At 36.1% G+C, this 14,958-nt stretch overlaps 1 protein-coding gene across 9 annotated transcripts in view; it reads left to right on the top strand.

The window, feature by feature from the left end:
- Nucleotides 1-14,357, top strand: part of FER (FER tyrosine kinase) — a 258,919-nt gene extending 244,562 nt beyond the window's left edge. For all 9 annotated transcript variants that reach the window (XM_056824726.1, XM_056824725.1, XM_056824719.1 and 6 more), the window contains 2 exons: nt 1,469-1,591; nt 4,947-14,357. In XM_056824726.1, the coding sequence (XP_056680704.1) occupies nt 1,469-1,591; nt 4,947-5,089 (266 nt within the window). In that variant the 3' untranslated portion in view covers nt 5,090-14,357. The remainder of the gene's footprint in view (nt 1-1,468; nt 1,592-4,946) is intronic.
- The last annotated feature ends 601 nt before the right edge of the window (nt 14,358-14,958 follow it).

The following is a 14,958-nucleotide window of genomic DNA, read 5'->3' as shown; positions in this document are numbered from 1 at the left end:
CATAACTCAAGATATTATTCTTGTGTAGTTGGGAAGGTTGAGGGGTCAGGATAAAGGAGATCATTAACAGAATAATATGTACTTCGGAAGCTAATTACTTTTAACTTACATTCTTTGAATGACTTTAATGAAAAGGATGCCAAACTCTGAAGAGAGTTGATGTACAGATAAGAAAACTATTCTTACAACCAGCAGTATCATGATTGTCTGTAATTACTATCTACTAAGAAGGAAAGCTAATTTAACACAGCTGGAAATAATATTCAGTAAGTGTGCACAAATCTTACTAAATGTTAGAACTCTTAACACCAATCATACATACTTCTAGTATTATTTTACTGCCTTTAGGGAAAAGAAAGAATGGCTAAGTGTTATTACAGGCAAAAATAAGGATTAAATTTATAAATATTAGAATGGATAGCTCAATGGATTGAGAGCCATGGGAGGTCCTAAGTTCAAATCTGACCTCAGACACTTCCAAGCTGTGTGACCCTGGGCAAGTCACTTAACCCCCATTGCCTATCCCTTACCACTCTTCTGCCTTGGAACCAATACATAGTATTGATTCCAGGACTAAAGGTAAGGGTTTAAAAATATATATATTAGAATGACAGTAAACAGGTCAGAAAAGCATGAAATAGAAAATAAAACAATTTAAGGAACTTCTACTTAGTGGAGCCAAGCTACCACTGTTTTTAGCCCTCAATTACAAATTAAAATAAAAACCTGAGTAATTTAGCAAAATCTTTGAGATTCTTAGTACTTTAGAGATTAAGATATGAATTTGTTAAATTGTTGCCAATAATTTTTTTCACTTTTGGATTACATATCTGTCTCCAAATTCAGTTACTTCTGTTTGAATTTGAATTGAAGCAGTTGCATCAAACTATTTTTGCAAAACAAGAAAAGTTTAAAGAAGGTGTTTGTATCAATCACTTCTGATTATTTCCACTCTATTCAAAACAGAGAAGAAATTGCATTATGGCAAATGAATGAATCAGCGAGAGAAAAAAGATGCTTAAAAGAAAATGCAAATAGCACAGAATAAAAAATGATAAGAAGAAGAATTGCTTTAAGTTTATTGTTCATAATTTTGTTGGGAAACGAAAATTGAATCTAACCCTACAAAAAAAACCCAAAATATTTGAAATCCAGTTTGTAAATCTCCTCACAAGCACTGGTTTCTAAATTTACATATTTCTATAGGAAATATTCATCCTGTTTAAATATCACTTAAAGAACAAGTTCACATGTTGAGATTTTTCCTGAAGGGAAAAGACTTGTGTATGCCAGCTATCTAAAGACTAAAATGAACCTTTGGAATGGAAGCAGAGATGTTGATAATTTTGTGCTTTGGGTAATTTTTAAATGCAGTAGTACAAATTTGTACATTAAAAAAGTGTCCTCTGCCTTTAAACCACCTGACTGTTCACCTTTGTTTTTGTCTTTCTTCTTTTTTTCCTACCAGGAAGGTACAGTTCTGAAAGTGATGCCTGGAGCTTTGGTATCCTTCTCTGGGAGACCTTCAGTTTAGGAGTCTGTCCATATCCTGGAATGACCAACCAACATGCCCGGGAACAAGTGGAACAAGGTTAATATCAAACTTGAGTTATAATCTTCGGAAACAATTTGTAAAGTAAATGTACAAGTGACTGACTATCTTTGAGCTGTTTCTGTCAGGTAGAACATCATGATTTTTCATTGTGTATAAGTATCAGACAAAATAAATGAGTGAGGTAATACCATGGTGTAATTCAGAAGAAGCAGTGGGTTTAGAGCAGAGAGACTTAGGTAGGTTCCAGGCTTGGCTCTGGCTTTTATTACCTCAATGACTTTGGGTGCTTTCTTTAGAAGTTTAAATTAGATGATCTCTGAGGCCCTTTTTAGCTCTAAGAAGCCCATTCTGGGGTGTTTGATAGCACAAATCCAACTAATAAACTATAACAAAACAGAAATGTAGAAAAGTTATTATGAACAAACGCATTTTGCTATACTATTTGACAAGAGAGTGTACAAACATTTTGGGACTTGCACACAACAATATATATGCATATTTGGGGAGATAGGCCTCATCAGGGAAGCCAGCACAGGCACAAGTAAACTGACCAGAAACCTACAGCCCTCTGCCTGGTTGGTTCAGTGGGATCAGAAATCTATAACACTTTACTATATCCTGATTCTGAGCATAAACATACTGTGGGGTTGGCAGAAGGGCCAAGGAGGAACAAGGTTTGGAAGCCAAGAGTCCAAAAGAGTCCAAGACAAGAGTCCAAAAAATGGAGCTAAAAGCCAAAGAAGATCCAACTATCCCATCCAGGAGTGCAGCAGCAGGAGGAAGAGCCCATTATAATTCTCAAAACAGAAAGTACAGCTAAGAAATGTCAGTAAACAAAAGAAGATGCTAAACACAGTTTATGGATCTAGAGGTAAAGTCAGAGAAAGAGAGTGAAATTTAGATCAGAGCCTCCCTCAGACCAAAAAAAGCAAGAATGGATTGGCCACAAGACTCCAAAATGGACTGAAAGAAGTGAAGCAAAAGATAAAAAACTAAATTATAAGCAAAATAAGGGCTCTAGAGGTACGAGCTAGAAGACAAATAGTTCAGAACAGGAAGAAAATCCTGGCAAAGTAGCAGATATCCTGAAAATGAGAATCAAACCAAAAATGCAGTGGCTCTAAGACACAGGAAATATTAAAACAAATGTGAGGTACCAAGAACAATGACTTAAGAATAAGTCAAGGAGAAATAATTTATAAATTCATGTTATATAACCTCTCATTTTTAATTCTTTATTTCATTCTCCACAAGAACTTTTCCAATTGTTTTCTCTGCTCAAGCCTATTCTACTTTTCCCTGTCTCAGACCTTTCCTCTTATTTTACTCAGAAAACTAATCTCATTCTTTATGTCCTCCCTCTTCTCTTCAGCTGAGAAGCCCTTAAAATCATCAGCCAGTCTATTTCCTTCCTTACACCACCCCTCAGGTTTTTATTTCATGTTTAAGTTTCATTTTCCCCCCGACCCCCCTTAGAAGAAGATTATGAACTCCTTGAGGGAAGACCATCTTTTGCCTCTCTTTGTATCCTGAGCACATGGTGCTAGCACCTAGGTGCTCAACAGATGTCTGTGTTGACTGATTGCTTGAGGGCTTTTTGCCAGTATTTGCAACTTCTCCTTCACCGCCCCCTGCACTTAGCACAGTGCTTGACACATATACTAAATGCTTATTTCCTCCTTCCTTCTTTTCTCCCAGGCCCTGATAATACATTAGCCAAAGCCACATCCTCCACATATGCCCTTGATTTTATCCCTTCCCATCTCCTCCAGAAGATTGCAAGCCTAATTCTGCCCTCCTCTTGCCAACGTCTCCTTAAACTCTCACCCCGTGCAATTCTCAAACTCCTAGAAAAAGCCATCTAGAGTCAATGCCTCCACTTCCTTTCACCTCACTATTATAACAAGACAATGAAGTCAAGGATATAATAAGCATAAATAGGAAACAAATGCTTTTTGCAAATGACAATGCTCTCCTGGTTCTGCTCAACATTTTACATGAGTCATACAAGTCTTCCCATGATTCTATGAAACTGTCCCTTTTATCATTTACAGCATTATAATATTCCATGACATTCTTAAATCATAATTTGTTCAGCCAGTCTGCAATTTATGGACATTCCCTTAGCTTTTAGTTCTTTGCCATTTCAAAATAAGGTGCTGTAAACATTTCTTTTCATATGGGCTGGCTCCTTTCCTTTTTCTATGATATTTTAGCATGTTAGACTAGTCTTGCTGAATCCCCAAAATTTGTATGTATATTAGGGAAAAATTCCAAATTGCTTTCTACAATGATTGGACCATTTTACAGTTCCACCAACAATATGTTCCTGTGCCTGCCCTCCCACAGACCTAGCAGTTATCATTTCCCATTTTTGTCATCTTTGATAATTTGATAAGTGTGGTGTGTAGAATAACTGGGTAGGGATGGGGGAGTGGGATAAATAATCTGTTAGGGATAGCAAAAGGATTGTCTTGTTAAAGTGAGAGCAAGTAGATGAAATAAATTTGTAGTAGGCCCAATCAGTTTAGTTTTAGTTCCTGTCAGCAGAATTCTCAGTATAAGTGCATGAGGCAGATGGTTGGAATAGTCCAACTTTTTTTTTTTAATTTTTTAAAATTTTTTAATTTTTTAAAACCCTTACCTTCCATCTTGGGGTTAATACTGTGTATTGGCTCCAAGGCAGAAGAGTGGTAAGGGCTAGGCAATGGGGGTCACATGACTTCCCCAGGGTCACACAACTGGGAAGTGTCTGAGGCCAGATTTGAACCTAGGACCTCCCGTCTCTAGGCCTGGCTCTCAATCCAACGTTGGTTTTTAGAGTCTGAACACTGATAGAAAGAGGGACTGAGGGACAAAAATTCAAAAGTAGTAGATAGTATACAGATGAATTGGTAGAACTAAGTGATTTAGGGCAACGATTCCTTTTCTGAGTTTTTTTGGTTCTTACAGTATCCATCAAATGCAAGACGAGATACAATCTCACAACCTATTCCCCAAACGAGTTTAGGAGAAGCTTATAAATTTTGCTAGCTTTTGATGTTAGAGTATGGTTGAAACAGTCTGCAAATGTCTTTTAATGAAAATTGTGTTTTAGTTTAGGACAACTACATTACAATATTCTCACAAAGTATTTCAGCTCCTAAGGTAAGCAAAATATGGCTCCTGTAATGAGATATTAAAGTACTTGCTGAGCAGCAGAATTGGAGTTCATGTGAAAAGAGAATTCCGTATGGCTTTACATGCCATTTGTAAAACTTTCTGTTAAACTGACTACCTAAACAATTAAAGTTAAAAAGTTGCACCAGAGTGTTAAGGAAGGGCCAAGAACAATAGCGCTGCCTTTCTACTAATACTCTAATGACCTTTCCTTCTTCTTTTGGGACTCCAGGATACCGGATGGCAGCTCCTCAGAGGTGTCCTGAAGAAATTTATAAAATAATGCTGAAGTGTTGGGACTACAAACCTGAAAACCGCCCCAGCTTCATTGAACTTCAGAAAGAGCTAGCTGCCATCAAGAAGAAAGTGTCATAGGGATGAAGTCATGCCAGATACCACCTACAGGACTCTGTTTTCCAGCAAAGTAATATTTTTCCCTCATAAACGATGAGTTTATACTACATTACCTGCAATAGTCTAGGGTTACTTTTTTAAATTAATTGGGGTTTTTAATGTGCCAATTTGAAAATGTCCAAGGCATATGCATTCAAGAAATAGACTGTTCTGCCAAGTGCTGCTTAGCCGACCACAGCTCTTCTGCTGTACCGAGCCTTCCTCCATAGAAAGCCCAGCCTACACACGTAAAGGGCCCTGGATCCTCTCTGTTTGACATGGATTAACTACAATCGATATTGCTCATTCATAGTTTGCTCCATTTGTGGTTTGTTGCCTTAAGTCATAGAGACCTAATACATTGGTGCTATAATCCTCCTTGGTGATGCCGAGTTGGCAGATACACATTCCAGCCTAACCTTGCTCATTTCATGACTGAGGCAAGATTCTATTTTTAGAATATTTTCCCAAACTTTTATTTTCTTAATAGCTTGCATCACATCCGTTGACAAGGTTTGAAACATACTCAATTTTCCTCTTTAAAAAACAATACTACATTTTGCATTTGAGAATATTTGGACTTTTTAAAAATAGTATACTGGGTCACCTCATGCTCATCTCATCAGTAGGGTTAACGTTTTCCTTATTCCCTCTCACCCTATTTCTCTTTGGTCAGATCATCAGAAACAGAGTTTCCTTTGAGAGCTTAAGCCAGAGGTTTAGCTGCTGCTTTGAATGAATCCCGGAAAAGGTGCTACCAGCAGGAGGAGTAAAAGAGATTCAAAGCATCCTAGGAGTAGTGATGAAGGTGCAAATGAAAGGAAATACAAAATTGGTTTCTTAGTAGGATCTTTCTAATTTTTTCCTACCCGACCCTTCTCAGTGTTACAATTAAGGGGCCACAAAAATGTGTCAATACCTCCTGGATTCCATAAAGAGTGAGCAAGAAGTTAATTTCTAAAGAAACCACAAAACACACGTCCACAAACATTAGAGATTCTTTTCTTCTTAGTCTCTTCAGCCTTGATAGAAGCACCCCAGAGCTTGGTTCCATTCAGCCTGCTGCTCCAGCTGTTGGGATGTCATCATTTTAGTCCTCACCGTACACAGAGATTGGCTGAGGTGCACAGTAGAGTCTGAGGGCACAAAAAGCAGAATCGCATTCCGAAGAGAAAAGCATTTCTGGGCACATTCTTCTCTGCCCCATCCCATGTTGCTGCTCATACTCACAGCTAAACTTAGCCGGCAGGTAGCAAAGCATGTTTCTGAGATGCTCGGGATATATACACAAGTGTACACACGTGTGGGTTTCAGTTGCTCCTTTGCCACTAGCTTCATCCAGTTATACATACAGTCATACAACATAGCTGTATGACTGCAGCTACTCCTCGGGCTGTGTGTGTGTGTGAGTGTGTGTGTGTGTCGCTCCAGCTTGTGTTTGAGGAGAAATGGGAAATGGCAGTAATTGTGATCAGGACTAAATGGTGGCAAAGGTAAGCCTTTGAAAATGCCCATATCTATTCCTTGCAATGTTGCTTTGTTTTAGATAAACAAGCTAAAATTCTAGGTATTTTGGATCTACTTTCCTCTGCCCTTTGTAACTTCTTGGTGACTTTTATTGCACGAGAACCAAGCACAGAATTTTAAAGAGTGAAAGAAATGACGCTGAAGAGAAGATGCCCCGTATTTATCAGATTTCTTATGAAAATATGTTTCATACATATTGATTGCTACACTCAGCTAAAATGAAAACAATTTTCCCTAAATGATTTGTATGTGGTATATGAAGGAAGTGTCCTTTTAATCAGTTTTTCTTTTCAGTTCAATCAAATGATGTAAATAAATTGAGCATTCTATTGCCATCACATATACCTGTGCTAGTTAATACACAAATGAAGAAAAGCACCAACAGTGCTTCTTAGGATCCCAGATTTTAGTCAGGAGGCATCTTGTAAATCAAGCCCAATCCGCCCCCCCCTCATTTTATAGCTGAAAAAAGAGGCTCTGTGTAGTGACTTGTCATGGGTCCCACAGGTGGAAGGACTCTGCCTCATGTCCAAGGCCTCCACCTCTTTCCTCATTTAAACCAATCAGAGGTTCCTACCTCAGTTCTTGATGTGGAAGTAGTAAAGAATGTGGCAATTTTCTCATCGACTGGTAGCATTTCTTTTTCTGGTCATAATTCCACAAAGGAATCTCTTCTTTTATTCTTTTTCTGTGAAAGAGACACTCCCATTATTTTGCAAATCTTAATTATATTCTCTTATGTAGGGGATATTTTATTTTGGTTTTAATTTTATGATCACCATTGGGAGTATAATCCTTAGATACTGGTAGAAAACATGAAAGTTCTCTCATCCAAGCTGTTAAAATTTGCAATTCACAACCCAACTCTATTTAAATTTAACAGTCTTTTCAAAACATGAGAAAGTTTTTGACATTTAGATTACATTTGCTCTTCATTCTAAAGCAGACAGCTTTTCCATTCAAGATCAGTAACTGTTCAGGAGACTTTCAGGATTAAATCAGTTGTTAAGAATGCAAAATTTAATATAGGTATGTGCATTAAAAAAAAAAAACTTTAAAACATTTTTGTGCCATAAATTTCATTGTATTTGAGACATAAGTTAGTCTCTCTTTCACTGCTAATTTTTGGAATTATGTGCTTTAAGAGGCTAATCCACATCAAAAGCATGAATATAAATTCTGTTCATAGTTTGCAAGTTTATGGAAAAGGGAGTCTGCAAAAGAGCAAAAAACACTGATTTATTTGCTCGATGAGAAAAGCAGTTATAGCATTAAAGAACCTTTCAGATGTCATTATGATCTGCTTTTCCATTTCCTTTGGGTATTATTTGTTCATTGTAATACAAAATCTTTGTATATTTAATGGATTAACTAAGGGTTGGATATAAACATTTTTTGTACAGATCTTTCTTTATATAACTCCTTGGATTTACTCCTAATTACTGGATGTACAACACAATCAAGTATTCTCTGACTTGCATTCTTTCATTTAGACATCTTGGAAGAGCTTTTTATTGAAAATTTTTAAGTAACTGATAATTTATCAACCAAAGAATTCCTGGAGTTACAAATACTAGTAGCATGCAAAAAATAAAATGGATTAGGGATTCTGTGGAGTCCATGGTTATATCCCCAAACCAACATAAACCTTTCCATTCAGGGGAGGTCAGGCAGGAAATACCAGGTTTTAGTTGAACTTTCAAAAATAAAGACTTTTATCAGCTTTCCCCAAAGTCCTCTAATGAAGATCTCATTTGTTTGCCTTTTTGTAAATTCACCAAATATAATTATTTGGTAAAAATCCATAGCCTGGGTAAGACATTTCCCAAGTTTATTACAATTTCACAACAGATAGAATAATATTAAAATGCCAGGTTTACAGACCTTGAGCTGAAAGAGAAATGTTGCATTTTCTGTACTCTGAATTTTGTAATTTAACAGTCATTTTTATTCACTTGGAAGAGCTAAAGCAGTGTTTAGAAATTGAAATTGTTTTGAGTTTCCTTTAAACTATAAGGGTTTTTTTTACCCTATGAACCATACATAAACTGTTTCAGTCTTCCAAAATAGTTTTATATGTAGTTTTGGCTAACTCCACTATATTATGGTGTCACTTTATTACTTTATTATTTATTAAGTAAATATTACTTAAGAACACTATTGTTAGACTGCCTAGCAAGAAAGAAGAAAAGCATTTATGATTCATGCCTCACCCCAAGGATCTGATAGCTGGATGAGCACACAAAAAAATGATAAGGAAACAATCCATTTCCAGATCATATATCATTGTTATTTTGAAGTGTAGCTCACCTATTTAAGATTAGTTCTTGTGAATTTTTAGATGTTCTAAGTAAATTACTAAGACTTTGTGTGAACTATTTATGACCACATTCCCATCACAATAAGATTGATTGAAAATATTTCAGGAAGAGTATTGTTTGTTCCATTCCACATCTACACCTCACCACTGCACTAATTTAAATATTTCTTACAAATAAATTGGTGGCAGCAGTAAGTAGTGTCTGGATCATGAAAGTATAGACTTTAATCTTTAAGAATTCACAACCCTCTTGCAGAGCATAATATGTTGTGAAATAGGACAACAAAGGAACAAAGATTGATATCTTATTAAGTAAAGTAAGATATTTTCAATATAAAAATGGATTTCTATTATACTTTTGACTCAACATGAAAGTTTGCTATTAAAATAAAGTTGTCACTTCTTTTATTATCAATTACATGTTGCTAAAACACACCAGAGTTGTTTTATTTAACAGTCTTAACTTTCTTTCTTTCTCTCAGTTTTAATTAGTTTAGCCTATTATCTGAATATTAGATTCTTTGGGATACTAAAATAATTTCTGCAAAAGAAATATTTAAAAACTTCCCAATGCAGTGTCTTCGTGAAGGAAATATTGACAACCCACAAATTTTTCATTAAAAAATTGTAATTAGAGATAAAAAAAAAACCTCAAAATAATATACCACAGGTCTAAATCAGCTAAAGGAAATATTGTATTCCCTTGTAAACCAAACTTTTGCTTTCATCCTAATGTGAAGAGTAAGCATTCTGTAATATATTTGTAGTCATTTGAAATCACAGAGAAGTAAATAGGCTTAGTTGGCAGTATAGAATAGAAAGAGGGGTGAGAGTGGAAACCATCTTTAAAGGCAGAAAAAAACCAGTTATTTCATTCTAAGATGATATAGTTGTACAGGTATCATGAAAAGTTTAAGGAGAACAAAAATAGAGAAAATATCAGTAGAAACCCACAGGAAAGCAACATCATTGACCACTGGGACCAAAGGAAGCAAAATAGGTCAGTTGCCACCATGTTGTGATCAACTGGAGGATTTTCATCTGTGACTAGAATAATATGGTGTCCAAATTGCAGAAGTACTGTTTATGCAGAAACTCATGAGATCACTTTCATGGAATGGCATCATGGGTTTTCCCCATATCGGTTCAATCCTGTCACTCCCAGATCTAAGGAATTCTTCTGAGTCTTCCATCATATCCGCATTAAACCATCCATTAACACCATTTGGCTATTGTTAACCAATTTGTGTTCCAGACTTATATCTTATTCTGTCATACCCTGCTCTCAAAAATGCAATGTCAACCATATGAGCTGCCCAGCCGCCAGCAAACAATGTGACAGCATTATGTAGTTCTCTGCTTTATGCTAATAATTTGCAGCAGACGTTTAGAATCATCTTAGACTGTCATGATGTAGCAAGGAAGAGAAAGACTAATGAAAAAGGAAGTTTGTGTAGAAATTGAGGGTAAGGACAAGAACCTAGGGAATGACAAAAGGTTTAATATTGAGTCAATAAATGCAGTGATGAAAAGGAAAAAAAGAATTCAAAAGAGTTGTTTGGAGGGGTCTCCCGTTCTGGATTATTCTCTCTTATCTTTTGTCTTCATAGCTATATGAACACCCAGAACCTTGGTAGGTCTATCCTTCACTTATTTCTTTAAAATTTCCATTTTAAAATGTTAATGATTTTTAATAAGAGACATCAGAGTAATTCAGATCTGATTTCCTTTCTACTTTCCATAAGGCATTGAGATAAACTATTCAATCTATTGGATTGAAATTATCTCCTTGTCTTTTTTCCCATTAAGGCTCCCCATATTAATTTGTAGTTTAGATCCATTCGCCTCATAGATAAAATAAAGGTAAGCTATTTAAAAAATTATCCTGGAAGAGGAAACTTTTGAGAAAAAAACTGGAATTGCTGACTTGTTCAACAGGAGAGGTAGATTATTTTTAGTCATACATGTATTATGAAGGATCTATAATCGTGAGGATCACAATACATATGACTTATAAATCTTAGGCAGTTTTCTGAAGCACAAAGAAGTTAAGAGATTTGTCCAGTTACCAATAAGGGTCAAAGGTGGAATTTTAAAGATTCCTGGATTCCAAGTCCAGCCCTCTGTCCATGAGGCTAAGGTTTTTCTATCTTTGGTTCATACTGAAGTTAAGAAGACTTTCAACTATCTTTACTTGTCCCTGATAAGGAATCAACTCTGAATTTTCTTCTTTAAACAAACAAACAAAAAAAAAACTTGTAGAAGCCAAAGCTTTGAGATGCATATCTGAAACCAGATTTTCCTTCAAGAGTCTTCTTTGCACACAAAAAAGAACTCAAACAAAATTCTGAGGGCCATTTGAAGAATTTGAGTCTTGAGTTCTAAATTCCCCTAAACAAATTTGTTCTACAAGTATTAGGTAATGAAATGAAACATTTTAAGTTAACAATAATGACATTGATATAATAAAGGATACTCTATGAAACTATATACTATACTATATGCTCTAAAGAAAATCTACTATATGAGAGGCCCTACGCTCGGTCCTGGTTTCTCTGGTTTGTCTTTCTGGTTTTTATCTTGACCTTTAGATAATGATCATTTTTAACATCTCCTGCCTTAATGAGCAAGAAGGGCTAATCTTATACAGTGCCTATTGTGAAGTTTTTCTCTGGTCCTCTGAAGGTCCCTCTCCGAATAGCAGCTGCAGTCCATCAATTTATCAGTCCCTGTATTCCCAGTACTCAATATACTACCTTGCATATAATAGGCATTTAAATGTGTGTAGAATCAGATTGAATTATTATGCATACAGCATCCATTAGGTGCAAGGTTCAGTGGGAATTGCAATTGAGGGCACTGAGGAATACAAGACTCAGGCCCAAGACTTATGGAGTTTATAATCTCATTGGGGAAAGAGGGCATGAACTGAACACAAAGAGGTACAAACATACAAGGGAGCATACGATAAGTAAAAAACAAATGGGGAAACAGAGATCACCTTAGATTGGGGGGTGAGGGAGGAGGGGTGGTCTGGGAACCTCTTGGCCAGAAAGCTAGTCAGGAATAGGTTGTAAACAGACTAACATTCAAAATCCCTAAAAATAAAAGACGGTTGCCTTAGATCATTATACAACATTTATTCCCAGTGCCACATCCCTCTCTCATTCAGTCTTTTCAATGATGTCTTCATCTTTTTTCCTTGCATCCTTTTTCTGGTTAGTAAATGTCCAATGGCATCTCTGCAGTCATTTACCAGAACTCTGAAGACTTGTCTGTGACATCATGAGTGATAAAACATATAAGGCTTTACCCTCAAAGTAAGCAAGCTTACTTAGAACGGCAAATGAAGAAGTGCTATGTTGAAATATTACTCAGTTAAAATATTGTGACTGAGTTCTCCAAACCAAATATTCCTGCTCCTCAAGGAAGCAAAATGTCATAAGCAACAACTAAGTTAAAAGGGGCAAAATGCATCATTTCATCCAAAGTAGCTTCTCGGTAGGAAAAAACTGGCAAACCAGCACTTCTATTCTCTAATAGTAAAGGAAGGTAGAGGGGAGAGCCGGGGTGATGGGATGGAGACTGGAGGGCAGCTTCAAGGAGTTTGACAGATAACCAAAATATCTTCATACTTCCAAGTGGAAGCATTATGGCAAAAACTGGGCTATTTGTCCAGTCATGCCATACAAACCTTGTTTTCAAGACATACATAAAAGAATTGTTAGAAGGAAATAGTAGTTGAACAGCACTTAAATGGGAAAAACTATACAAAGAATTCACAATTCAAATGGCTAGACAGAATAATATTATGTTATATTAGCATTGTCTATTTTTCTAAGAGAAAACTATTCAAGGCCCCCCAAACATTAATTAGTAGTATTTTTTTTATTAAATACCCTCAGGGATTCCATTTTTGAGTCTTTTGAAAAATCTTTTTTTAAAGAAAAAACCTAATTCTCTAAGCAGGCAAATAAGGCATTAATGTGTACTCAAACACTTCTATAAGTGATCCTAGCTATCCAGGGGCAGGAGAACCAGAGATTTAATTTAGAGCCTGTATTTTCCACAAGTCTTTGTAATAAACACTACAAACGAATCCCTGGATGCAGGAGGGAGTGGGTGTGGGTGGGTTGAAGAACACTGATTGGGAAGTAAATTTTAAATAATGTTACTGGATTCAATGTAAACCTACCTATCTGGTGTCAAGAAATCTCAGACTGCTGTATGAAGTAGCAGTAGCAAAGGTGGCCTAAGCCACTGAACTTAACCATTATTATTTTCCTCATAATGCCATTTTCTATCCTCACATAATAACATTCTGGCCCCACCATATTTTTGATTACCTTACAGCAAGGGCAGCCAAAAGACTATTTCCAGCAGAACTGGTTTTGTTTTCCATAATCACACCCAGGATGCTCACTGGCTCACATCCTTAGTTGGCCAAAACTAGACATTTTTGTATATTCAAATTATGCAATGAAATTTGACAAAATCCTTACACTTGAGCTATTAAAATGATCGATTCTGTTCGATTTACTTGGTAATATACATTAAATGCATCAGAAGACTAAATCAGAGCTGAGGCATGAAGTTGTGCAATCAGAAAGAGAGGGTGCCATTTCAGATTCAGTCATTGAAGTGTAAAAGTACAGAATGCAGCCAGGCTATTCCACTCCCCTCAGAAAAGAGGTGGGATAATTCCAGGATGGGCTCATTAATACTGAGTGTGCCAGAAAGGTTTTTCTATTCTGTTTTATTTACTTATTTCTCTATGGAACATAGAAGGCCTAAGGGATGTGGTTGTCAGCACATATGCCATCTGCCTTTGTCCACCCTCAGCCTTGAGGATAGCACGTGCCACCATGGCTTATGACTTTTAAATGTAGCTAAAAGTTCCATGTATTTTTCTCCACTTTGTGACAAAAGTGTGTTTCCATGAACTTAAGATCAGGGAAAGCACCTTTAATGCTTTTTGTTGTTGTTTAAAAATAATATATTTGTGAAACAGATAATATAGAACACTGGAATTAGGTGCTTCTTCCAGCAAGTGTGAAAAGACAATGTCTTATTAGGTTCATTTGGCTCTTTAAGCAATATAAAAATGAATGATACTTAAGGATGTAAAGCAGTCATTAGTTGTCCTTTATCATTGTAACACAGATCTGTATTTATCACTTATTTATTTGTCAGTTTTTACATTCATAAGAAATACTCTTTGAATTTCTGCTAAAACAGTATTTTATTTTCCTGATTTTCTCTCTTTAAAATGGAAATTCATTGTTTTTATAAACTGTCATTTCTTAGTAGTCTTTTTTTGCTTCAAATGGACCAATCACCACTAATGGGTCTATAGATCCTTTTACTGTATTCTTATAATAAATGTAAACTATTTGTAGCAAACTGAGTCTGTCCCATTTAATCTTTACACTTTGATTTCATTTCTCTCAGTGTATCTGGAAACATACACGCTAAGAAGAAACGAAAGGGAAAGGGAGATTCCTGTGATAATTTGTCTCAGGGATGCAACAATGCATTGAAAAATTATTCGTTTTGAATTTACTATAAAAAAGTTTGAATTCTGACAAGAATGTGTTTTCTGCTTGTAGAGCTATTCATTTTTTCATCTATATAAAAAAAAGCCATTTTGCCAAAATTTTGTCACTTTGGATTTCAGATTCAGGATGAGCACAGGATTAACAAAACAGTAGAAAAGCCTGATGACGTGTTGGAAGATCATTGAAATCTGCCAACTTAAAGCAACTAAAGCCACTTCCTCTTGCTTGTCTCTTTCACAGAGCCAAACAAGTGGGGGGGGGGGAGCTCTTTCAACAACCTTTCTAAAAGTGCCTTCTGTTATTTCACCAGATTTCTGGTATGCAGTTCATTCTTGCCTTTCAGATGGCATTCCAGTAAGAGAGATCATTCCACCCTCTCGCTCTCCCCCACATTAAACTTGCCTCCCTACGTGAGCTTTCAACGGCACATATGTTTTTTGTGAAGC

Source organism: Monodelphis domestica, chromosome 3 (genome assembly GCF_027887165.1).
Source record: "Monodelphis domestica isolate mMonDom1 chromosome 3, mMonDom1.pri, whole genome shotgun sequence".
Taxonomy (NCBI): Eukaryota; Metazoa; Chordata; class Mammalia; order Didelphimorphia; family Didelphidae; genus Monodelphis; species Monodelphis domestica.
Note: the sequence above shows the minus strand (reverse complement) of the source record. Positions and strands in the feature narration are given on the sequence as shown.